Source organism: Dunckerocampus dactyliophorus, chromosome 9 (assembly GCF_027744805.1).
Source record: "Dunckerocampus dactyliophorus isolate RoL2022-P2 chromosome 9, RoL_Ddac_1.1, whole genome shotgun sequence".
In the NCBI taxonomy this organism is placed as follows: domain Eukaryota; kingdom Metazoa; phylum Chordata; class Actinopteri; order Syngnathiformes; family Syngnathidae; genus Dunckerocampus; species Dunckerocampus dactyliophorus.
The window spans coordinates 11,715,269-11,742,679 of record NC_072827.1 but is presented as its reverse complement, the minus strand read 5'-3'; the positions used below and the strand labels follow the sequence as shown (position 1 = coordinate 11,742,679).

At 39.8% G+C, this 27,411-nt stretch overlaps 1 protein-coding gene across 3 annotated transcripts in view; it reads right to left on the bottom strand.

The window, feature by feature from the left end:
- Positions 1-27,411, bottom strand: part of epha3 (eph receptor A3) — a 147,255-nt gene that overhangs the window by 103,556 nt on the left and 16,288 nt on the right. For all 3 annotated transcript variants that reach the window (XM_054787917.1, XM_054787915.1, XM_054787916.1), the window contains exon 3: positions 21,724-22,384. In XM_054787917.1, the coding sequence (XP_054643892.1) occupies positions 21,724-22,384 (661 nt within the window). The remainder of the gene's footprint in view (positions 1-21,723; positions 22,385-27,411) is intronic.

Here is a 27,411-nt window from a genome sequence, read left to right as displayed (position 1 = left end):
ACGAAAGGTCAGTGCTCATCTGCACTATGTCCCAGAACCTTTAAAGGTTAGAAGTTTTGTCCTGGTATAAGTAACGCTTTATTTCAAATCTCAACAGGAGGAGCAACTTCAAGGCGAAGACAAGAGAGACATTTGTAGCTTGCACTGAACGGTTTTTGGCAGTACACGTCCCTTGCTCACCCACAGCAGTGGCGAGACAGTGACGCTAACGTCGAAGCTTCATTTGCACAAAACTGAATCATGCATTGAAAAAAAATGACTGAAATAAAAAATGTTAGTAAGTACAGGTGCAAGTACCGTTCCTATGACAAACTTATACCTAAATTAAGTTACTCACACTGTACACAGACCACATGAAGGACATAAAATACGGCAATTAAAAAAACTAAGAAATAACAAAAAAACACTACACTGCTTCGTTATTACTGTCGCTTTCATAGGAGCAGATCCTTTAACATGCTCAAGGATAATGTAGCGACCTGGCAGTTACGTCTATTGTTTTGTATTTTGTGAACCGTCTGAGTTGTGCAGAGAGGACACTTGAGTTTGCTGATGTTGTTTTGGCAGGGTTGCGAACCGACAGTAACCTGTTTTGTTTTTGCCATAAAGAGATTGTTCATCAACCACCTCCTTGTCATCCTTACAATGTCCGGTAGACATTAAAATACGATCTTTATCCTTAAAGATTTTTTGACATGGAGTTGTATGACATCAGCAGTGTAGTCCACTTGGTCTCCGAAGTCCAGTTCTGGTCGGATTTTGGTGATGACGAACTTAGTTCCACTTAGTTGTTGGGGGACATTTAAGCAAAGAGTTTGGCTTCTCAAAACAATATGCGTTCATACAGAGGCTGTGTTTGTGTGCATGCAGGAGAGGCACAGTTGAGTTTGCTGCGGTTGTTTTGGCGTTTATGCCATCAAGTCAAGTTTTGATGCACCAAGACATAAAAAAACAAAAAACACCACTTGTATTTGGATACTGTGATTGTATGTCAGGGTTGTCCATTTGCCTCTGTTTTTTTTTTTTTTTTTTTTTTTTTTTTTATTGGCCCACGGCACAGTCACAAAAAAAGGAAAGAAAAAACCCCTGAAAAAAACAGCAGTAATTTGACAACAATGAAGCTGAAATATTTGGAGAATAAAAGTCACAATATTACAAAAAAAAGTTAGTAAAAAGTAAAAAGTAAATGAAGTTGTAATATTGAGCAAAAAAACATATAATTCTTAAAATAAATTAAGTATCAGATTAATTAAAATTAAAGTTGAAATAAATTTTCTACAGTCATCATATTACGACAAATGGAACAAAAGAGTTGCAATTTTTGGAAAAATAGGTTGGGGAAAAAGTTAGACTATTACGAGAATAATAACAGTCCTTATTGGCTAAGGGAGAATCCGTTCATTGTGTTCTGCGTCCGGACTGATTGGCTGTAGACCATTGTCAATCTCCTTCATGCCGTTGCTAGCTAACCGCGTGAGCTGCTTGCTAACCACCAATAAACAATAGAAGAAGAAGAAGAGGAAGCTGACCGGCTAAATGAATATTCGGTTCAAGGAGTAGGACGAGGAGGATGACGACGGCAGTAGCAATATGTTTTAACAAGGATACAAAAACGCTACAGCATACAGGACGAGGCACGGTCACACGTGAGTCACTTAATAATTTATTGTGTCCAACTTAGCAGATTGAATTCAATTCAAACTAAATTTGAACTTTGAGAGTCTTTAAAATGTGAGAAAATATTAATGCCTGTCTGAGAAAAGTGTATAAAGCGTATTATGAGGGGTTTTACAGCCGAAAAACATATATACATTATATATATATATACACTGCAGTTAAGATTTCACTTAATGCGGGCTATTTTGGGAACCTATACCCTGTGATAAACGAGGGAACACTGTAATGCCAATGTTCCGACAAACTCAGGACCGCACACCTGAACTAAATAGAAGTGTAACTCAAATAAGCAGCAGGTGTGAGTGATGAGAGAAAAGTCAAGCAGGGAAACACAGAACAGAGCAAAACAGGAAGTACTACCAAAATAAGAGTGTCAAAGGCAGAAAAAGGCAAACAGGGCGTGACATGATGTATGTTAAATTTGTTTTCACCAATAAAAAATGTTCAACGATATTAAATAATGTAACGGACAATCCCTTCTAATATGATATGAAGACTTTTCTTTCAACCCATTTAATTTAGCAATTCCAAAATATTGTCCATCCTACACATTAGCCTATTTAAAATGTGGTTTTAATAGCACGCTTCAGCTGTGTTGCATTGCAGAATGTGGCAACACACGCATCTAAGTGAGCATTGGTTAATTAATGATGGTGAAAGCGCGTCAGGTAATCTTACAGCCACTGTTGTATTTAGTTTAGTTCAGTTTCAGGGAATCAGCAACGAGAGACTTAAACCTGAACACCGCAGCATAAGAATGCTAGGCATGGTCAAGAGAGAGAGGGTAAAGGCCAAGCAGAGATGAGGAAAGACACACACCCAAACATCCACACAGCTGCAGGCCTTTAAGGTCGTCCGTGTTCCAGTCTCCATGCATGGCTGCGCTGAGCATGCTCAGTTGTGTTTGGCATTCAGAGTGCGGGGCAGTTAAAGGCCTGATCGCTGAGGCCTGACCGCTTTTAATCAGCACACGCAAACTCACACACACTTATATGCATACACAGCAGTATGTATCTTGCACGCAAATGACCCACTGCCACAGCTGTGCACGCACACAAGCACACACTAGGGGGCATGTCATTCTATGTGACACCATTTCCAAGTCAAGCGCTAAGGTAAATGTCACTGCTCTGCTTCCTGCAAGTAGACAAGTAGTGTGCAGTGTGCAATAAATGAGTGTGCAATGGGATTTTCCTTTATCTCTATCAACTGTGGGAGTAAAAAAAGTGAGCGTATGGATCATTTCAGGGATCTTAGAGATGTTTTGAGAGGTTTAGAGAGGGCTTGAGTAGCTAAGCACGCTAAGTTCTTTGTATGCGTTCATGCAAAGGAAATGCATTGAAAAATCAACACTGGATCATAAGGCCAAGTTAAGTATTTGCATACAGGTTGTTAACTTTTTTATTCTGAATAGGGAAGGACATTGAAAGAAATTATAGTGGCACCTCCCGGTTTTCGTAGGATTCGGTTTTCGACAAAAATCTGAAAAAAATACGTCTCGTTTTGGTGCACTGTCTTGATTATCATAGAGCCAAACTTTGCACCCATTTTCCCGTGTATCATTCCCCGGTGTGCCCACACAAAGCATCCATGTTGGTGACTCAGTCTCTGTAAAGAATGGAATAGTGGTTCTTTTCGAGTTGGGACACTTATATTTATTATGTGTGTGTGGGTAATTTATTTGTCCCTAGAAGGCACGCAGAACGATGAACAACTCGGTATCTGTGTCTTTTCTTCCTCCTAATAAGCACTGTTGCATTCTGCGCTGATGAGGTGTTCAAGTGCACCGCATATAAGTTCATTCATCATTTATATGTATTTCACATTTTTTTCTGCATGTAAAACTATAATTATTCTGTCTGAAACTGATTTATTGGAATTATATTTTTTTTATGGGAAAAATGTATTTGATTTTCGCATTTTCTGGTTTTCTTCGGATTCATGACGAAAATTGATGCCTCACTTGTTCGGACCTGCCCTTTTTGCAGGGCGAAGTCCACCCGGATTCTTTTGTTCTACCAGCTGTGAAATAATGGTAAGGATTACAATTTAATATTAAAAAGAGTAGATACAAACTATTGCAATGCCATCGTTGGGGAGAACGGCCAGGCCCCCCAGGAAGGTCTAGCAAGGTCCAAGTGAAACTGAGTGCTTCTTCCTCAAAGGCCTGCTGTGGAGGTGGTCCCAATGATCAGGAAACATCCTGTTAACTGTTTGTTGGTGTATCGGTCTCATGTGGTGTCAAGCAGTCCTTGGCTAGGGGGCCGGGCGTCTCAGCCAAGAGAAGGAAGAGCGACTCGTAATGAAAGTATGTGTCTATGTGTGTGATTGATTACAAATAACAGGGTGCCTTTTGCTCCAAGTGAAAGGTCTTGTGAATTTGTTATCCCCGTGCTGTAGATAAGCACATATATTTACAAGTAGTAGTACCCTTTTAAGAAAAAAGTGGAAAAAACTCCATTCGTGTACACAGACTAATTAAATTGTATATTTTCATAAAAATGTCACATCATTCACTGTTAGCAGAAAATACTCCATAAAGGCTATTTACACATGCAAAGAAGACATTCCAACAAATCTGGTATGAATGCCTCATTTCATTCACGTTGCACCAGTATGTACTGTAGGTGTGTTCTGTAGGGCAAATCCTCTGTACAAGCCAGCAACAACATTTTAAAAATCCGTTATCCACCCTTTCATTAACGACATATCAAATTGCACTTGCACTGTCGAAACTGGAATCACTTTAACTTCTGAGCCCATTCATTGTCCCCATATTCAAATGAGTAGATTAGGTTTCTGCAGCCATTCACTGCTTGGTCTTTTGAAAGGTTTCTTGTCTTGTGCTTGGGTCAGCTGTCAGTCAGTGGTGCAAAACGTGAGACAGTGCAGCCCAGGGACGCCTCGGGCCTAATTGGGGCCCTCAGCAAAATGTCTGTATCACAAAACGCCAGTCAAAACAAGAGGAGGCTCGTTGAGTCTTTCCATAGTGGGATCAAACCCGCACCCTCTGCTAAAAGGCCGCAGCATGTACCATTACACCAGCAAGGACTGACAGAAGAATGGGTGAATTCTCTGATTTTATTCTCTAATTGGTGACAGAGCAGGAACAGGCAGGGAATAGGTTTGCTGTAAAATTTGATATAAAGGGCCAAACTATTGACCTTCTTTCCTTTTTCAAAAAACGGATTTAATTTTACTACAAGACAACACTGTAGCGGTTTGGTGCAACTACTGACTGCGCATCCTTTGAGTATTTGCTCAGAATGCACCCCCTTGCGTAAAATGGGCATCGTGGGGCCCTACACACGGCACGTGTTCTGCGTGTAGGAAGGGGCGGCCCTGGTTTAACCAAGCCCAAATGTTCAGCTCACTGAGCCATCGTCTTGTAACCATATAAAAAAAAAGGTGATGGATCCCCATGTCTCCACAGTGTCCTGTTGTTTCCTATCAAAATAAACAATAGCCTAGAGACCAATTGTGAACATGTGGCTTTCAAAAGGGCACACAAACCAGTGACAGTGAAAATAAAAATGTAATTTTCAAACAAACTCCCAGAACCTTCAAAAACACTCCCATTTCAAGTGTAGCTCTGTTTTCAATAGCTGACAAATATCACAAATTGAAGGAACGCTACGTGCACAACACCCTAACTTGTCATAGGCCCCAAATACCACATAACCACAGGATGTGTGTGAGTGTCTGTGTCTGTGTCTGTTGAGAATGCCTTTGTGCAGTGGTAAGCGCATCGTCTTCTCCTCACCACCACTGCTTTACTAATGACTGGGATGCAGTGTATTGACAGATGTGTCTCTTTCCCTGAAACTGTGCTTTTATTTTTCTCTCTGGGTCTCTTTCACACGCACACGTGGTGGAAGGAACATTTTTTCCGTATTCCCCCCCCCCCATGTCTTATCAGAATTTTTTTCCAAAAAGGGAAACATGAAAGGGGACAAATTATCCTGGTCATTTTAAGAATAACGGTACAAAAAACACTGCTTATAAGGTTCACAGAAAAAAATGTACTGAGCTGAGACAAGATTTCACATATTGCGCAGGCTCATTTTTAGGTCTATCAAGTTTTCTTTTGGATGTTATATCAATCTCACAGCTGAGAAAAAGCAGTTTCTTTTGAAAGAACAAAAAGATCATTTTTCGACCCGAAATTAAGACTGTGCTGCCACAAAGACGCGCGCCAGTAAGTAAGATAAAATGGAGAAAATGTCATTTTGATGTTAAATTGAGCTCAGTTATGTCTGGCAGGACTGAGAAGAGATCTTTCCACCGGGCTCACATCACACCCGCAGACCATAAAATTAGGCACACCTGCACAATTCCAATACATAGATCCAATAAAAACTGTTGTTCCTTGATAAAAACGGGATTTTTAATCTATCTCTTGTCTTAGATTGTGCGTGTGTACCTGCAGTATGTTGTCAATTTCCCTGAGGCCATATTCAAACAAATTAAGGTGAGAGACAAACCAGTAATACCAGGGTTAATATAGCAGGCACAGCAACAAAAACCTAGGAAATTAAATCAAATGTAACCAAAGAGTATTTTCTTCTGAGTCCTGTCTGTTCATGAACTAAGTGTGCAAATGTTATATTGACGTCAATATTCCTGTAGCAGCAGTTGTCCACAGATCACGGTACACGGTGTTAGAAAACACAAATAAATGTAATACACATACGTGACTATGCAATATATCTTTGTTAAATAAATAAATAAATAAACTAAAACACTGTCTATGCGAGCTTAATCAGAACCGTCATACAACAATGAAAGCTTTTCATGGCTTAGATGTTTTAATCACGATTAAGCGCAATCATTTCATAGTTAACTTGTGATTAACAACATGGTCAGTTTACCATGATGACAGTTCACATTCTAATCATGCTGGAGCAGACAGTTGTGCTTGTTTAAACAAAAGGTTGCTGTTTTTGTTCAATTATGAAATGATCCGGAAGAATAACAAAAGGTTTCCAGAATGTTCTCCATAATACTTAAACAACAGGCTACACCTGAAAGCCTAACAATGCAAACTTTGAGTAATAACACTAAAATAACATTAAAACAAATGTAAAAGTCCCCTGTTTTAAGCACCTAAAAACAAAACAAATTGACCAAAAGTACAATAAAGTAGGTCCACACTTTTCGCAGGAGTTCAAGCAATTGGCGAAAATTCGCAAGTAATTGGGACACATTTAAAAATGTCGATATTTGACACACGGCTCGCCCACCCACCCCGCGAAAAACACTCCTGCCATTGTACAATCCATGTTTAATACGTCTCACACACTTATTAAAACGCATTTTTAAGTATAAAATGTATAGATACTCACCACTAATGTATGATAATGTGAGGTGATCGATGAACAGATGGATTTATTAAGCTGTGGCAGCAATGGAGGAAGTTATAAATACGATGCAATTTTGCTTTGCATACAACGACGGTGTGTTCAAGGACCTCTGAACAAAATGGGACATCCCAACACTTAGCAAAAAAATATTATCAATGAAACATAAACTCATAAACATGTAAAAATTGTGGGCTGCTACCTGTATTGTCACATGTTTATATTTTTTTACCAACTGAAACCCCCCTGAAAAACAACATATTTTCATAGGGTTTTCCGGGGATCTACTGTATTACCCGATCCTTCACAACAACAGCCAAAAATGTAACAGAAATGATGTCCTACATCAGAAAACAAAAACAAAAAACATACTCTGACGGTGTACTCACACTAGACCACTAACTCACTTAATGTTTCAAGTTCCGCACATTTGGCTGACTTTCCAGGTTTGCCCATGCTGTTGCTCCCACATATCTCAACCGATTGAAACCAATCCGTCAAAATGTTCAGCTCATTCAGGACATGTTTTTTCAGGACGTACAGCCACATTTACAAAATTCCCACATTTACTGTAATTTCATATTTTCTGTGACAATTTTCCTTTGGAAAATGAATGGGCAATTTATTTGGCTCCCCTTATCGGTGGAAAATCATCTTCCATTCCTGTAACATTCTGCTTATTCTACATTTATTCTGCTTCAATCTACAGGTAGATTGGTTGTGTTTCCCAACCCGGTGGTTGCTGGTTCAATCCCCAGTCAACATATAATGATTCAACATATTTACATATTTCAACAATTATTATCCATTTTTACATTTTAACATTTCAAGTTCCACTGTTTATTTGTCCGCTACTCCCACATTTATCAGCTGCTTCAACCCCATTCCAACATCAACACGTCGGGCTCATTAAGGGCATGTAGACTATCAGGATTTTTCAAAAAATTCCCATACTTCAATATTCTCTTTGACAATTTTCCCTTTGAAAATGAATCGACCATTTCAGTGTCGCCCCCTATTGGTGGAAATTCATTTTAGCTTTAACATTACATATAACATTCCACTTAGTCTGTGCATGGTTGCATGGCTCGGGTCGTCTCCCAATAGATGGTTGCTGGTTCAATCCTCAGTCAATGAATATGTTTGAACCCATTTGTAGGCTATTCCAACATTCATCCTACATTTCATTTCATCATTCACACTCAATTTCTACTGAACTTGATTCATCTACTTCTTATTGCAGTTATTTCTTGTTATTAAGGCATTAGCTTTGATGATGGGCGTACATGTAATATGATGTGACTTTGAATGAGGTGCATCTGACAAAAGCCAGAAGGATTTCAGATAAAATACATAGTGAATTAAAAATCCAACCGGGCCAAACACTCCTCCCATTGTCCCAACGTGGTCCAGGCTAGTGTCCCAGCACACAGCAAGATGTTTTACAAGGTGTGACATCATAAGGAAATAGGCGCATTGGTGAGATTTGTCTAGCAGAAAACATCTGGATAGATGAGCAGAGCAGTTGTCATTCATTCGCTTTAATATGGGAACTAGAGAACGAGGCGGGGCCGAGCAGTCGCAATTATTTCCAGAGAAAGCAGATGTTGCTTTGGTGTCATCGACTAGTTTGTGGAAATGCTTGTCACGCTTGCGTTTGTGACAAAAGCGGCGAGATCAGACGGCTGCTGGGAGATCGACGTTTATGTGGCCTGGAGCTTCCTTCACAGAATTGCAGATGCACGGTGACATGATGCTCCTGACAACTAACTCACAATGTTGCCATACATGCCTACAGGAGCTGTTTAGATAAGTGAGACACTTGACAGACGCGGGGCCCCGAGATGAGTCTGAGGCAACGCCACATGGCATGCATGAAGGACAGCAAGCGTCACGTATGAGAGCTCTGTAGTAATAACCTCACACACTGGATACAACATTAGGTACAGTTGCACCATCCAGTACAAAATCTGTTATAAATACTGTATATCCTTTTAAAAAGCTAACAATTCACAGTAACAGCTATATGATATGTTTTGTATATACTATATATGTACATGTTTCGCTGAAAGTGGCAAAGTATTAGCAATACTTGTACATAACTGCCATCACAATAATAAAGCAAAATATCGGACTGTCTTCCAAACTGATTCAGTAAAAGCTAATAATAAATAGTGACATGATTGTATAAAATAAAATAAATGAAGAACATATTTTGCTAAAGTACTTTTTAAAAAAATCCACTCAAATCATTACAGTTATGGTTATTGTACAATATTGCGCGTAACAAACTAGTGCATTTGCCCTGCAGTGTATCATGCCGCAAAATCAAATGCCCAACCAAAGCAGCTGATGACTCACCGTCCGCGAGTGCCATAAAATTCTCTCTGGCTTTGCCAGCGGGAGTCTTTAATAATGGTAAAAATAAAATGTTCATTTGTCCATTTCATTCATCATTTACGGTATATGCATTTTGCATTGTTTCCTGCACGTAAAACTTCAATTATTCTTCAAAAATGTATATTTTGTTAATATTTAGGGATTTTTAGAACAGATTACTTGGATTTACATAATTTCCTATTGGAAAAATTCTTAGATTTTCATATGTTTTGGTTTTTGTCTGACCTTTTCAAGGCACCACTATATATTGTGGAAACAACTACAAGCGGTGCTTTGTTTACGACGCTTTGCGGTTATGATCCACTTTCATAAATTACTTTAAAACATAGCTTCAAACTAAGCGATTTGGTTCTTAAACATGTTGTTAAACGAGTTGTTCGAGAACTAGTTACATTCACGTGTCGGAACAAGACGTAGTCACACGTAGCTCCAATGAGGAATGGACAACATCGCCCCGCTCTCGCTCGCCAACCTCCCACCCTTCATCATGTCTCCGAAGAGCAAGGCAGACTCCCCCGTTGTCGGTGTGCCAAAGAAAAGGAAAGCCACCACACATTTAATGTTTTTATTACTGTATTTGATATGCTTTTGTGCATTTTCTGTGTTAGATGTTAACCTAGGTACAATTTAGTTGTAATTTAGGTCCTGACACAAACTAAAACGTGACTTACAACATGTGAACTTGAGGACCTGCTGTACTAGGAAACGTAAGGGAAAAAATGTCTTTCTCTTATCTTTATATATACTGCTCAAAAAAATTAAAGGAACACTTGGAAAACACATCAGATCTAAACTGGGGGGAAAATGATCTTGAATATCTTTCCTGATAATAAGTGGGTGATGTATTAGTAACAAAATGATGCCACATAATTTGATAGAAATGAAAATGATCACCCTATAGAGGGGGGAAATCAAAGACACCCCAAAAATGAAAGTGAAAAAATGATGCAACACACTGGTTCATTTTGCCAAAATGTCATTGTAGCAACTCAAAATGATTCTCAGTAGTTTGTGTGGCCCCCACGTGCTTGTACGCATGCCTGACAACGTCGGGGCATGCTCCTAATGAGACTACGGATGGTGTCCTGGGGGATCTCCTCCCAGATCTGGACCAGGGCATCAATGAGCTCCTGGACAGTCTGAGGAGCAACCTGGCGGCGCCGGATGGACCTAAACATAATGTCCCAGAGGTGTTCTATTGGGTTTAGGTCAGGTGAACGTGGGGGCCAGTCAATGGTATCAATTCCTTCATCCCCCAGGAACTACCTGCATACACTAGCCACATGAGGTCGGGCATTGTCGTGGACCAGGAGGAACCCAGGTCCCACTGCACCAGCGTAGGTTCTGACAATGGGTCCAAGGATTTCATCCCGATACCTAATAGCAGTCAGGGTGCCGTTATCTAACCTGTAGAGGTCTGTGCATCCTTCCAGGGATATGCCTCCCCAGACCATCACTGACCCACCACCAAACCGGTCATGCTGAATGATGTTGCAGGCAGCATAACGTTCTCCACGGCATCTCCAGACCCTTTCACGTCTGTCACATGTGCTCAGGTTGAACTTGCTCTCATCAGTGAAGAGCACAGGGCACCAGTGGTGTAGTTGCCAATTCTGGTGGTCTATGACAAATGCCAATCGAGCTCTACGGTATAGTATATGTATATATATATATATATATATATATATATATATATATATATATATATATATATGTATAAGTATGACTTTTCTGTCACAAATCTCAAAAGAGGCATCCTGGGTGTTTCAGTAGGGGTCTTAGTTTCAACTGGTGACGGCTTTGTCTTTTCTACCTTTCTCTGCCACCCCCTTTCCTTCCTATTCCACCTTCCTTACTCCTACTCCTTATTCGGCTTTCCCTCGCTCACCTACCAAGCAAAGAGACGGATTGATTCCTCTTTTACATTACGTGTGTACCCAAACATCCGCAATGTAAGTGAACACAACACTTACCACAATGTCCATTCTGACTGTAAGGCCACCCACACAAACACACACACACACTAAAAATCCATGTCAGGAAGAGTTCCACCCCCATAAATTGCATATGTGGTTTGCATGCAAACATACATACATAAATTATGTTCTTTTTTTCCTGTCTCTTTTCTTTGCAGTGAACGGACACACAAACCCATACGCATGGAGTCCTTATGCACACACGCTCACACACAAAGACTGACCACTGGGAAGTAGTGCTGTCAACCGGCCGGGCCTCTTTAACAAATAAACACCCCATCGATCTATCTTTTCAATGCGTGTCTGTGTGTGTGTGTGCATGCGTACATTGGGGTTTGTTTGTTTCTGTGTGTGTTAAGTTGAATTCCTGAGCCTGTGGTTACCAGCAGCTTTGAAGTCCCAACATTACAAGGGCCCCCGCGTGACAGGCTTACCCGCCACCCTCGGCTTGCAGTGGAAGGCCCTTAAAAAGGAGCACAACAGGCACTAATGCCACAAATGAACAAACCCTCCTTGCTCCTTGCCCCACAATGCGCACAAGACGTACAAAAGGCCGCTGCACCAGTACTTTGTATACACACAGATCAGCACACTTATAAAATAGATGGAATTCTGTGTGTGAAAGTCAGCAAATGATGAGTGCATAAATGTCTGTTTTTGCTCCCACACACACATACACTCACACTAGGACATGAACACGCTCCAGCGGTCAAAATTATTGCTGAGTTGCCTTGCTTAGTCAATTCCAGTCTTTGAATTAATGGTGTCTCTAATTAACTACACGCTCATCCTCTTGCCTCTTTCTTTTCACTTTTTCCACGCTCCCTTTTTTCCTCTCCCCCTCCCCGGTCAGATTTCCCTTCAGGCTGCTGTGTAGTGGAGTGGTATGATTACTGCATGTCCCTCACCAAGCTTTTTAATTAGTTTTTTTTTTTTTTTTTTTGGGGGGGGGGGGGGGGGAGTCCCAGAAAGTTCAACCATATAGGACGGCCTCCATATCTTGGAGTGGAAACTGCAGTTGAAATGCACAGCTTTACTTGCTAGTGTTATTTCTAGGGCTTTAAACATGAGTACAAGTTTTAATTAGATTAATCACTGTTTGCATATTAATTAATCATGATTAATCACCACTTGCAACTACAGTAATCCCTTTCCACTTCACATTTCGTGGTACAGTGGTGTAAAAAAGTGTTTGTCCCCTTCCTGATTTGTTATTTTCATGTTTGTCATACTTAATGTTTCAGATCATCAAACATATTTAAATATTAGTCAATGACAATACAACTAACACAAAATGCAGTTTTTAATAGAATTTTTTTTATTACTAAGGGAGAAAAAAAAATCCAAACCTACATGGCCCTGTGTGAAAAGGTGATTGCCCCCTAAACCTAATAACTGGTTGGGCCACCCTTAACAGCAACAACTGCAATCAAGCATTTGTGATAACTTGCAATGAGTCTCTTAAAGCACTGAGGAGGAATTCTGGCCCACTCACACTTTGCAGACTTTGTTGTAATTCAGCCACATTGGATGGTTTTCCAGCATGAAGCACCTTTTTAAGGTCATGCCACAGCATCTCGGTAGGATTCAGGTCAGGACTTTGACTATGTCACTCCAAAGTCTTCTTTTTTTTTCTCCAGCCATTTGGAGGTGGACTTACTGGTGTGTTTTGGATCATTGTTCTGCTGTAGACCCCAAGTTGGTTTCAGCTTGAAGTCACAAACAGATGGCCGGACATTCTCCTTTGGGATTTTTTGGTAGACAGCAGAATACATGGTTCTATTTATCACAGCAATTCTTCCATGTTCTGAGGCAGCAACAACCATCACACTACCACCACCATATTTTACTGGTGGTGGTATGTCTTTCTGAAATGCAGCGTCACTTTTACGCCAGATGTAATGGGAGACACACCTTCCAAAAATTTCAACTTTTGGAAGTAACCTTTGGAGTATTTTCCAAAAGGTCTTGGGGATCACCAAGATGTTTTCTGGCAAAATTTAGACAAGCCTTATTGTTCTTTTTGTTCAGCAGTGGTTTAGTCTTGGAACTTTGCCACGCAGGCAATTGTGGATAATGGCTCTCACTGTGGTTCGCTGGAGTCCCAAAGCTTGAGAAATGGCTTTATAACCTTTTCCAGACTGATAGATCACAATTCATCTCAGTTATGTTTTAACATGTAAGAAAAAACGGATTTGTTCTTAAAAAAGCCGCACCGGTGTATAAGTCGCGTGTATCCACGTCATAAAGTGGCATATTGTCAGGGTCATGTCTGGAACCATCCAGCCATCCATTTTCTATCTACTTAATCCTCATTAGCGTCACAAGGGTATGCTAGAGCCTATCCCAGCGGACTTTGGCCAGTTGGCGGGGTACACCCTGGACTGGTCGGGGTCTGGAACCAATTGACCAAATATTGTAATTTTCAAACATAGTACAGTAACAATAATAAAACTAAAAGATATGTGCCAGAGTGTCTGTGAATGCACCTTGGGATAGTGAGGTGGAGAATGATCAAGTGTTGTTCCGAAGACAGATGGAGAGATGTGTTTGTGAGTTGGAGATACATGTATGGTGTCGGAAATAAGCACTGCTGTTGATGTGCAAAGTTTTAAAATAAAGAGTGTCTCACGCTACATCTGTAGAGGACGCTGAACCGTCCAGCGTTAATTATGCCCCCACAAAATTATGTAACTAATTACAAAAATGATCGCTGTTTATGTTGTCGTGATATTGACTCATTAGCAGTTTGTAATTTTTCGAAAATGCAGTGATACCACCATTATGGCTCCCTAAGTGGAGCACTCAATCCAGGCCTTGTCCTTTCTTCTCATCTCTCCTGCTCCTTCTTAGCTCCAAAATGGCCACATTCCAGGCAGCACCCAGCCAAAAGGCTGCGGCAGAGAAAGCCTTCACACTAAACTAAAGTGACAGGAGGGGAGGGGGACGGATGCAATGGAACACTAGCCTAAAACACAGCCATGCACAGTATAACACTTCATTTACCCAAACAAAAAAAAAGCAGAAACGTGCACACAATCACAAGACAGCACGGTTTGATATAAATGTCTTTGTTGAAAATATGCGTGCTGGATGTATGTGAGTAGTATCAGTGAGTCCTCACTCAACCACAAAGAATGGAACAGCCCTTCAACAAGGATCTGGCAGGCCAGCCGTAAAAGCAGCATCTAGGGTATCATGTGTAGCTGTGTGCAGCCGGACCTGGGAACAATGGCTCAGTTTACTCTGGGAAGAGATAAATATAAAGGCTACAACACACAGATGCAACCACACAGATGCACGCCTGTGTGTGAGCAGAGCTGACATGTTCTCGTAGCGAGGCGAGCAGTTATATAATGGTCAACAAAAACAAACACACACTTTCCGGGGAAGGAGAGGAGAAACAATAGATGTGGTTTTCCAGAGCCCGGCCTCAAACGTCTCGCAGAGAAATACACAAAAGACTAATGATGGGTGCACCGATTCCGTAGTATCGATAGTTCGACTACTCTCACAAAGTACCAATACTAATAAATACATGATTAACGAGCACGCGTCACAGCCGCATCTTTTTGGGTCAAATTAGCGTCAAATTGAACTGATCCATTCATGTCACGTGAGCACTGCCCAGAAGAGCGGTGGCTGGAGTCGACTACGCCACCCACAACACGTGTTATGATATTTCAATCACAAATAACATATTACTATTACACTGTGCAACCCTCTTTTTTATACATACGTTGTGTTATCAAATGCACTTTTAATCATATATACCAGATGTTTGATTTATTTCACAATTTTAACCTTTATCATCTGACTGACAATAATATTATGATACAAAAAATATTATGGTTTTTGAAGAGGACATCTTTGTCCCTTAATGGTAGCAATGAAACTATACAATGTAACCTTAAGTTACATTTTGTAGAATAAGGTATTTTTATTTGTTGTGACAGTTAATTAATAATTACTATCTTATTAAAAATGTACATTAAAGCTGTTAAATGGCCCGTATTGGCATGTGTTTTATCTGAATAAAAATGCCAACATACTCATTGGTACTAGTACTGAAAAAAATGCCGAAAGAGGTAATCACTATGAGTAACAATTTTTTTTTTTTTTTAAAAGTCACCGATATCGGTATCTGAATCGAAAAAAATGCCTAGCAACCAGTCCAGGGTGTACCCCGCCTCTCGCCCAAAGTCAGCTGGGATAGGCTCCAGGATAAGCGGCATAGAAGATGGATGGATAGAAGTCACCAGTATCAGTATTTTAAAAAATGCCCAAAAAGTAATCGGTGTCAGTATTGAATAAAATGGCAAAAAGTCATTTGTATCGGTATAAAAAAAAATGACAAAAAAAGTAATCGTACCGGTGTTAAAAAATGGCCAAAAAAAGTCTTTGGTATTGTTAACGGAATCTAAAAAAATTCCAAAAAAGTCATCACTATCAGTTATTAGAAAACAATTCTACTAAATAATATATAGTGATATCAAAAAAATTGCCAAAAAAGTGATTGGTATCAGTATTGAAAAAAAATGCCAAAAAGAAATCAGTCTCTGTATAGAAAAAAATGCAAAAAAAGTCGTTGGTATCTGTGTTAATATTGAAAAAAATGTCGCCCCCAAAAAAGAAAAGTAATTGGTAGCGGTATTAAAAAATGCCAAAAAAGGCATTAGCATTGTATTGAGTCAAAAAAATCAAGTTTCGACCATCACTAAAAAAGACATCATTGTTTATGTGCAATGCAAGCCCTTTTGTCTTCGCTTAAAAGAAAAAAAAAAATAGAAATTCCTTCCAGTGAAAGCAGATGATGTAAACAAGACGAACAAGCCATAGAGGTGTTTTAATTCATACTGCTGGCATACTAAGCAAAAGTGTGCCAAGACATTATGCCAAGACTGAAAAATCAAGTGTTTTGTTTTTGTATTTAAGGTTATGATGTGTTATTATTATAAGTATTATAGTCTTGGCTGCTTGAGGTATTGTATGTCTTGATGCATCAAGCAACAGCATAAAGTTTGGCTTCTCATCATGCGACTGGACAGCTGCTTGCATTTGCAAAGTGCAAACATACACATACACGCACACACACACACAAACACACTACTTACCGACATTCATTTGCTGTTTTAGGATCAAATTAAGGTTGCAGGAATTTCACACTGATGCTAGACAGGAGTCGCTTCACCTGCTCCAGTTTGTTCTAATGACAGATGAAAGACTGACTTAGCTAGATTAGATCTGGCCTCGCAGTCTGCAGAAAGGCTGCTCTCCAAGCATACAGTCATCTGACGACCACCGTCATGTCCGCTCACACGCTAAGACCCCGGGACGTTGTCTGCCGCGGATGATGAAATATCCAAATGCACTCACAGCATTATAGCCTACATCCTGTGAAATATGTAATGACACACACATCGCAGACACCGGGCGCACGCACGTGCGCGAACACATCCTCCTAACTGCGACTTGCTCATGGTGTCCCGTTTCTAATACCAGACAGAATGCGTGCTCACTTCTGATGGCGCCACTAAAAAAAACAACTTTGCTTACGTAAACACTGCGGACTATGCGCGGAAATGTACTTACACATACACTGACAAAGCACTATTTTTAAATCTAGATAAAAAAAACACCCATCTCTCATCCCAACAAGGTTATCTGGAAATTTAAAAGATGCTGTGTTACCGCAACACACCACGCAAAAGACATTCAATATAGTGCACAATATGGAGACACAAAATATGTATAAGCGCCACCACTTGTTCATTCCACAGATATGTGACCTGATACGCAGTATACAGCATACAATGAACTACATTTCCCACACAGTATGACATCCCATTTTAATCTTAGGACCTGATATTGTCTACGGGTAATATGTGGTTTACACATGCTTGAATTTATCAGTTTTAGCTGTCTTCTCTATTGTAAATATGTGTTCAGCTTTCTGGCTATCAGTCTGTAAGGTGACCTAACCCCATGCACTCATCTGTCTGTTAACACAGAGGGTCTGGACAGAAAGTTGTGCACTGAGGCCCATGGTGGCTGCACGTGGGGGCGGCAGGGGCCTGTTGATGCAGCTGTCCCACTCCGGCGTAACATAAGACCTTATTAGAGTCCATTAGAGCACCCCGAATTCAATAAGAGATTGTCCAATACATCCAAACATTCGCACAATTCACAGGGAGATTGGAAACGAAAGACGGCCGGTCGGCTCGTGAGGGTGAGACAGGAAACAAGTTGTTATTTGTTAGCATGATAAAGTATTTAACACTAAATGTTGGTGTGTCAAAAACCTCAGTTTTCTAAGGCACTTGTTTTTGTATGATTTGGTTTTCCACAAAAATGTTATAGTATAGTACGGTAGTCAGCATAACAAACTCATCAGTTTGCCCTGTATTTTATCATTCCGCAGAATGGTGTTTCCAAACAAAGCACCCTACACTTTGCTGAGTCACTCTCCGTCCATTTTATATTGAGTGTAACTGCTACATAACCAACCAAACCAATTACTGTTTGTGTTTGGTTCATAGTAATTTAGGGCTGCGCCTAACGATTAGTTTCTTTGTTGATTCTTCTGAAGCTTGTTGTTTTGATTAATCGAGTATTTGGTTAGGTCCTAGACAGGTGACATTCATATGAACCAAGCACAAACAGTTTGTGGTTTGGTCCGCATCATATATGAAAAGAGGCAAAAATGTTGATCACTGTTTTCCGAAGCCGATGTTTGTGAATATCCTGTTTTGCCTAAAACACAAAGATAATAGGTCTGCTTTCATGGATGAATAAGGGATTTTAAAAAATAATCACATTTGAAAGGCTCAAATCAGAGGATATTTATATTTTTTTTAATCCAGAATGATCAATAAAATACCAAAACAGTTGCTGATTAATTGCCTAATTGATTAATCATCAATTTTTCGATTAATTGTTGCAGCTCTATATTGATTTGGTTCGTCTCGGGCCGAACCGATTTCTTGTTTAACTGAAACAACAAACTTCAGTTTAATCGACTAAGAAAATAATTATTTTCCCATGGACATTTCCTATGGAAAAAATTGCTTCTGTTTTCGTACATTTTGTTTTTTGTCAGACCTTTTGGAACAAATTAATAACATTATATAAAGAAAAGGTGAATCTTCCTTAATGTATCTCCCACTATAGTCATTTGAAATTGTATGTGCTGTATGTATGGCATCATAACAACAATGGTCATAGACGAATGCCATTGGCTGGTCAATGTGTCAATCACAAGACCAATACGTCATGATAATCTCCATGCGTCTGTGTTGATCAATTGTACATTTTATGTCCCCTATCTTGTGGACAGTGAAACTGCCAGAGGTCCACTGTCCCAGAAAAGAACTTCCCTTGGCCCCACCAGCAGGAGTTTGACCCAATAGACTCTCTTTGATCTTTAATGAACATTGGGCCAAGGAAAAAGTGCATAAATATGGAAGCGTTTGCGACCAGAACGAAGAGCTGCGGACATTCTCTCCTGTCTAAGAAAAGCATTACCGTCATGGCAGAAAAGCTACAGTGCGCATATGTCTGCTTTCCAACACATAATAGTACACAGAACATATAGAATGACATAAACCACAGCTGCCAGCCACATCGAAGACAACATGGGGGTTTTAAGGCACACGCTGCGTCTGCAAGTACTTTTGGTTTTAATTTAAAAAAACATACATACATATGCTTAAACCAGAGGAGTGTGAATAAAACAAGAAATTGAGCCCCGTTGCCAGAATAGAATTATATGTTTCAGTAGACTGGTGATATGTTTAGTCTCAGAGGTTCCAAAACCTTTTTTTTTTCTTAAAAAAAAAAGAGTAGGTGATCATCAAACTATTAAAACTACATTAATTGTTATGAAGCTGTGATGGATAAAACGGTGAGGAGACAGGGAATGTTAAAACTGAGTTTTGTCGTAGAAAAAAATACCGAGATGTCATATGTGTTGAGAATAAAAAAGCTTATTATGTAACTTAACCTCTGAACTGCTTGGTCTCATTGGGAATATCAGAGCCCCCATGGGGACATCATTTCCTATTTTGGATATATCAGGGGTTTTCAAAGTGTGGCACAGTGAGACTCCGTTCAGAGAATAAAATACATTTTTCCCAAAAACTGATTTTATAGCATGTTTTAAGGAGCTTTCTGTTGACTGCAGAAACTTGAAGTCAACTAATTTTATCTTGGATATTACTGAAGCTTTTTTCTTTATTTTTCTCAATCTTCTGGGTCCTCCTGCCTCAGACTCTAAAACACATTGGTACTTTTGTTAGCATGATTTATTTGTTCTAAAACCATCAGCCGAAAACTAAAACGTGCACAAACCGAAGCAAATTTTGGAAACCATGTAAATCCAAAATATATTAGCAAAAAAATACATTTTACAGAGGATAATTATAGATTTAGACTACCAGTCAAAAGTTTTAAAACACTCCAATTTCTCTGGCGGAAAAAACAAAATTTTTAAATGTTTAGATGGTCTGTCTCGTTTCCATTGCAAATTCCCTTTTTTCTTTCCATTTTTGTAGCAACAAAGTACTTTCTCCAGTACAATGCTGTTCAACTGATGTTCACGAGGGTATAGTGCCACAGTGTGTTTCCGAACACTGTTTTGCAGTGTTTTGCAGACAGAGGAGGTAGTAAGTACTCCAGAACTTGGAGCACCTGTAGGAATTAGTTGCACCACCTGCCAAGACTTGATCAACCTCCATTTTTGCAGAACAGCTTTTAAATTGTTGACCCATTTTGTGGTCCCTGAAACAGACCTTTTTGTATAATTCTGAAATCCACATTCTTTTTCAGTTTTGGGTAACCTTACCTTTTTTTTTTAACCTCTGGCACTTTACCACTTATCTTTGTACCATTTCAAGCTATTCATTGGACTTGAACGACTTGAATCTCAATAAATAACTGGGAATTAAATGGAAATGATCATTTAACATCACTTCTACCTTTATTAAATAGCAATTTATTCCCAGTTTATCTAACCTTCTCATTTGAGTTTGTCAAATGAATGTGCCTTACAGTACACCGTAGTATTGTGTAAAATAATTCTTGCCAGATTTGGTGTTGGGTGTGTCTAAGATGGATGTGATCTAAGATGGCTAAATAAACGAGCAATGCCGGAAGTAGTTTGTTAATATTGAACAATAACCAAGGCCGAGACCAAATTTTGGCAAACTTTTTGGTCGAGAACCAAATCTTACAAAAACTGGGGCATTTGAAAACTGAGGTCTGACTATAGCTGCAACAAATAATCAATGAATCCATCCAATTAATCAACAACTATTTTGGTATTTGATCTTATTTAATTTAAAAATGGAAATAACCTCTGACTTCAGTCTCTCAAATGTGAATATTTATTCATTTCCTTAGTCATCCATGAAGGCAGACCTATTATCTTTGCGTTTTAAGCAAAACAGCATACTCACAGACATCAGCATTGACGTACATTTGAAGAAAGGGAAAGAAAAAGGGAATCTGCGATAAAAGCACCGTTTAAAGCCAGTTTAAATTCGGCAAATGGTATATACACACTGTACATCCAGCTACCCAGTTTTAAGATCAATCCAGCCCCATAGCGAACGTAACTCTGATACAACTCGCATCAGTAAGCTGGAAATCATGCATGATGACGATGCAGGCAGACTTTCAACCACAATTTGGTAGCCTGATAACTTTTTAAAAGCTCCACCAGGATATCAATACATTTTCAAGGTGAAACTGAGTATGTCCAGACTTGATTTAAAGCCGACTGACTCACTCATGTCTCCACCAACACCCACAAGTACCACCACAGCTATTTCATTTTTCACCATCCACTCGCTAACCCTGTTCTTTCTTCTGCGTTATCACTTCCATTCTTACGTCCTCTGGTTCAGATCTTCCCAAAGTTAATGATGTGATGCGGAGAGGCTTACTATTAAACTACTGCATGCTGAACACGACAGCCAAGACCTGGATAACGCATCACACACGTACGGAAAAATAAATGTGCCACTGCTGATTCATCTTCCCCCACTATGGGTTTCTAGGGTTCTTTTGAAGGCCATACATGCGTGCACTTAAAAAAACACATGCATACATAAAGATTGGACGGTTTATGTTATAAAAGGTCCTGGGCTGACAATTATGAGGTGTGAGAGTATTCACATCAAACACTTCTGCTTTATATGACTGCCAATATTTCAAAGAAAGGGAAGGCTGACTGAGGAATGTATGAAAGACATGAGATAGATGAGAGACCAAATGAAACAATGCATGCAAAAATATAAGACGTGTCTTACTTTGACAGGTGTTGTTCCTTTCTTCGTAGCCTGAGTTGCACAGACACTTTCCAATAGGCACAAGCCACTCCCCGTCCGTGCTGCAGTACATTCGCGGAGGCTCCTCCTCTTTCGAGTGATTGACACAAGACCCTTTGACTTCCACCAGTGACTGGGAGTCCATGGGCACGGTATCAGGAAAGGAGGCGAGATTCTTCACTATGTTCGGGCACTTTTTAAAGTAAACCCTCACTGACACTAAAGCTACACAGGCACCCACGTCCTGGAAAGCCAGGTAGAAGCCCTTCTTGGTCATGGGGCCCACCTCACGCACCTCAGTGTTCAGTTTGAGAATGCGGTCGCCGAGGTCCATTTGGGTGAAACTCTCATCCGCAGCGATGGTGTCGATCTTGGAGAACTGGTGTTCTCTGAAGTGAGTGCCTTGGTCGTCATCGGTCTCCAAGTAAAGAAGGTTGAAGGTCTCTTTGCAGGTGCCCAGTACTAACGGGATGGAGTTGCAGTCCCTCAGAGTGAATTTCAACTCGACGTAAATCTTCTGGGCCGACTGACGGGGAATCCAGTTGGTGCGAAGCCAGTTGTTCTGACTGTACTCCATCACATTGCACACCTGGAAAGTCCTGATGGGTGTATAATGCTCATCCACCCCACTGATCTCCTCCCACTGGAAGATAAAGGAGGGACAGGGACAGAGGAGAGAAGCAGGGAAAGGCGAAAATTTGCAGGAAAGCCAAAGAAAGAAGGAGTTAGAGAATGAGGAAAGCATTTTGGGTGAACAGAAGAATAAGAAATAAGGAAAAATAGGGAAGGATAATAGAGAAAACAAAGTTATCTCCATCCTGTAAGCATTTAAACATAAATGATTTAGATTCAGACAAATTCATGCTGAAGTCTAAACAAATACGGGTGGAAAAATCCCACTACCAGATCTCTTACAAAACACTGCATTCAATTATTGGCCAAACTGATCTTTAAGTATGATTTCAATGTGCAATTTCAGAATAGATGCGTATATTTGTTTCCCAGAAAAAAAATATCTCGTAGTGTTTTTTTCCGCCCATTTGACTAACAGCTGATCTACGAGTGAGGACTGCAGTCTTTGTCTATCTACGTCACAGTACGACTGCGTCTAATAGAAACGTGCTGAAACTACTACGAAATAAAAGAAGCTAGGAAGTATTGAGAGATTTCAGTGTATACCAGGAACGTTCATGGCTATCTTACATTTTCCCTCCACTGGAAGAAAGCGATGAGAGAGGAAAGGAGAAAAGAAAGCGGGGGTCATTCCTTTTGAATTCAACACAGTGAGAAGACTCATTGATCATGCGCTTTGGCATCGCAGTTCAGGAAAATCAGTAGCGAATCAGAGAGATGATGAATAGGCAAACACCTGAAACACTGGCCGTATTGTCGGGAAATTGACAGCGATTAGAATGATTGGGTCTAAATGGATGCTTTGTCCTCTTCTGGCAAAATAAAGACCGGAGCGGCACTTGATTCACAAAGAAAGAGACACACTGTCTTGGTAAGTGGAAACGGAATGAGTGGCCCTTTTCGGCTAGCAGTGCTGGAAACAAACTGGTACGCACACACATGTACATTCACATACGGCTCAAGTGAAGTGTTTAAAGGCATGCACAGCAGGTGCCTTCAAGCATGAACACAGAAATTAATGACAAGCTATGAAGGTTTATGCTCTCGATTAAAACTTTGTGTGTGTGTGTGTTACGGTGTGGGTGGAAAGCATATCTTTAGAGTGTTCAAGGACCTCTCAGGCTTAAGGATAGCCACTTGCTTTTCATCTCTCAGCAAAAGACCTCGAGAGAAAGCCTGGAGGGCTGAGGAGGGGATGTTAGCTCGAGAAGTGCTACTGCGGCACCAAAAGAGCGGCGTGATGGAAGAAGGAGAGAGCACCAAAAACGACCAAAAAAAATGTGCCTGAAAATTCCAGTGGTGTTTATCCTCCACTGTCAACCTCTCGCAGCATCACCTCATTCATCAGAGCGGAGCTAGGTTCTCCAGGCCGTACAAAACGGGAAGAAATAGACCTACTTAAGTCCTCTGATGAACAAAAGAATTTAATAACTTCACCTAAACTTTAAGAGAAGTGTTGTACTTTGTGATGTAAAACACTTGCAACGGCTGACAGTGACAACCTCGCACAAATTAGGGGGAATTCTTCACCTGCCACCCTGATTAGTGAGTGTGTTGAAGATGTGGCATTGCAGATAAAAGTTGGCGTAATTGGGCTTCTAAATACAGTTGCACTCGAACTTTTTCAACCTCTAAAATCTATTGACGGTATTTGCAAAGTTCATAAACATTGAGCAACAAAACCAAAACAATAAAGAGTAATAAACCAGCAAAACAGCCATTCAAATAGTTCAATGCAACTAAACACTAAAAATCTTACTATTAATTAAAATTGGCCATCTTGAAAGTTCTTACAATTTTGAAACACATTTAATCGATAATTTAAGTGCAGCAAAAATGCGGTTATGTTATGTTAAATCAATCTGTGCAATGATTTCACTGACTTCCTCATATGAGTTGCAAGACCTGCAGAATTCTATAACAACGTATTAATGCTTTTTACATTAAAATCAATTACATATTCTCATTAAAACTGAATGAACTCTAACCCTAGTCTAACCCTAACCTTAGTCATAATGAATATTCCTCATACATAACAACATTGTCAAGTAACTCAAAAAAAGTACCGTAATCCGGTGTATAAGTCGCTGTTTTTTTCTTAAACCTTGAACCCTGCAGTTTATACAGCGGTGCGGCTAATTTATGACCATGTTTTAATCTTGTGACATTGTCCTCTACTTCAGAACTACTAATCGTTTAAATACTGTGCCGCTGGAGTCAGTGAGGACACGATAGCTCTTGCCTTGGCAGGAGCCAATCACAAGCTATAAGGAAACTCACAACGAGCCTGTCAACCCATTGGAAGTCGCAGCAGGTCATTGAGGAGGTTGACGAGCTTTTTGTGAGATTTCTCATAGCTCATGATGGGCTCCTGTCAAATAAAGAGCTGCCTGGTCCTCACGGACCCATGCGCACCACAATATGTATTTTTATGACGTGGACATGTGCGGCTTATATATGTACAACTCTGTTTTTCTTTCTAAATTCAGTGGGTGCGGCTTATACACCGGAAAGTACGGTAAAAGTACATTACTATGTGCACAAAAAGAAATTAGCCCCAGAAATGAAGACTTTCTAAACTTTCTTAACCCTACCCTAACCTAAACCCTGACCCTAATTCAATGTACAATAGTCCCTCGCCACTTCGTGCTTTGAATTTCACGGCTTCACAATATCATGTTTTATGAAAAATATATGCACTAATAAATCATCGGTGTTTGATGGTTGAATATGGCCTATTTTTAGTCAAAAAAAATATGCATATTTAAGCAAATTTTACATACTTTTTGCCCTCCTGTGCCCAATGACGAGTTTGATGAGTTTGTCAACAATTGATAAATATACAGGAGTCCCTCGCCACTTCGCTCTTCGAATTTCACAGCATCACTCTATCACGGTTTTCAAAAATATATGAATTAATCATGCTGTTTTGTGGTTGAATATGGTCTATTATTAGTCAAAGGATATGCATATTTTAGCAAATTTTACCGTTTCTTTTCCTGAAATAAGCATTTTCAAGCATAAAAATGTTAAATGAACTAAAATACAAATATAAGGCATTCAGAAGACACATTTAAAGATGCTGTTATGATAAGTAGTATGTTACACTGGTAACTACGTGTCAGTAATGTTGCATTGATGTTCTGTGAGACAAACAAGCACCACACCTGATCGACAAAACAACAGGCTTTTATTGCAGGTTTGAATAATAATGTAAAAAAAAAAAAAAAACATATTTAGAAGGTCGTAAATCGGTTTTCTGTGCTCTATGAAAATATTTCATTTATAAATAAGAAATTCTTCTTTGAGGAAATTCACATCACGGTTGGGTCTGGAACCAATTAACTGGGATAAACGAGGGATTACTGTATTCAGTTGTGATTGGATGTTTTGTTCCTGGTCTTATTCTTAAAAATGGCTGTAGCATTAACTTGCAAACACAAACTTTCAATAGATGGTTAATTTAATAAATAGTGTCTGTTTGTAATATTAGTTATATTGAGGTGTTACATTGTTTTGTTTTGAATTGTTTTTATTTAATAGTTTTATTTGTATACATTTGAGTGCAACTGTATATTTAATGTGTCACACATTTCGAGGGCAAAGTATTCCGACAAAATCTAGCAACTATTTTTTTCTTGACCTCTTCTAACAGCTTCTAAGAAAGCCCCCGCTGTGGATGTGGAGAAACTTCTTTCCCAAACATGTCTAAATAATTAAAACCAACAAGCGGACACGTCTTTTGTTTATCTCCAAGTGGGTGAAGCTCCCCTTCCAATGGCTTCTAATTGATATATAACAACACTAAGACCCGACACCCGTCCTTGTGACCTCTGCTCCCTGTCCCCATGTGTCACAGCTGGGCCAAAATTGGTGTGATCTTGTCCCTGGTGTCTCTGATCTTTGCTGTAGGTGAAGCAACTTAAGGGACAGTAAAATGAGAGTGCAGTAACCTGAGCTGTTAAAGAAATTACAACTATGGCAACAGGCACGTCTCAGCAGTTCACCAGTTCAGCAGCTTCAAAGAAAGGTCAATGAGAGTTAACGGACCGGTATATAGGCCCGTATTGGGTAACAATGCTTTTAGACCAAAACCTTTTAAGAAAGAAAACAGAATGCGCGCATCTTGAATAAATTCAGCAATAATCACTGTGACACCATGCTGTCAGCAATTATACTTTTAGACTTATACATGAGTCAGCTTTAAATTCATGTTTGCTTTTCAAACGCATAATTCATGACTGATGATCCCCAAAGAGTTGGTTTGTGCTTTTGAATGTTTGTAAGTCTGCAGTAGGACAGAACGCTCCACAAACAAGTGTGGAGCCATGTTGCACTCTGGCCTCTTGCAGGGCTCACTGGGGGTCACGGAGACGACAACTGCTGCAGATCAGTCAAAGGACGCTTCCTCAGCTTCTGTTAGTCAGTGAATACACATTTCATGCTTCTATGCCTCTACTTCCTTTGTCTTGCTAATCTTGAGGAAGACCATGACGCCAAATGATTTGGGCTGATTTTTAACAGAGAATGTGTTTGATTTTCACTATTTAGATGAGCTGGTATAAACAGAACCTCGCCAGCCTCGGTTCATGCCAGTTTTGCTGTACGCACTGTAATTATTACCGTATGCAACTCCTATGACGTGATGGGAAAAGGCACATTTTGTCAGTCTTGTGGAGCTTCAAGGACAATTCCACGGGCATTTCAATGTCTTTTTATTTACTCCGTGCTTCTTTATACTGTGGCCAACCTAAAAATGTTTCAAAAGAGAGACAATACTGAAGGAAAATTATATGGCAGACGATGATTTTGTTTATTTAAGCAAAGTCTAATACTTACTGGATTGGGTTTTTACTATATTAGGTTAAGATTCTCATTTTCAACTGGGCTGCAAATAACGATTATTTTCTTAGTCAATTAATCTGAAGCTTTTCGATTAATCAAGAAATCAGTTAGGCCCTAGAGCAGTGATTCTCAACTGGTGAGTCGGGACACAAAAGTGGGTCGCGGAGCCGTTTTCAGCGGGCCGCAGGTCTA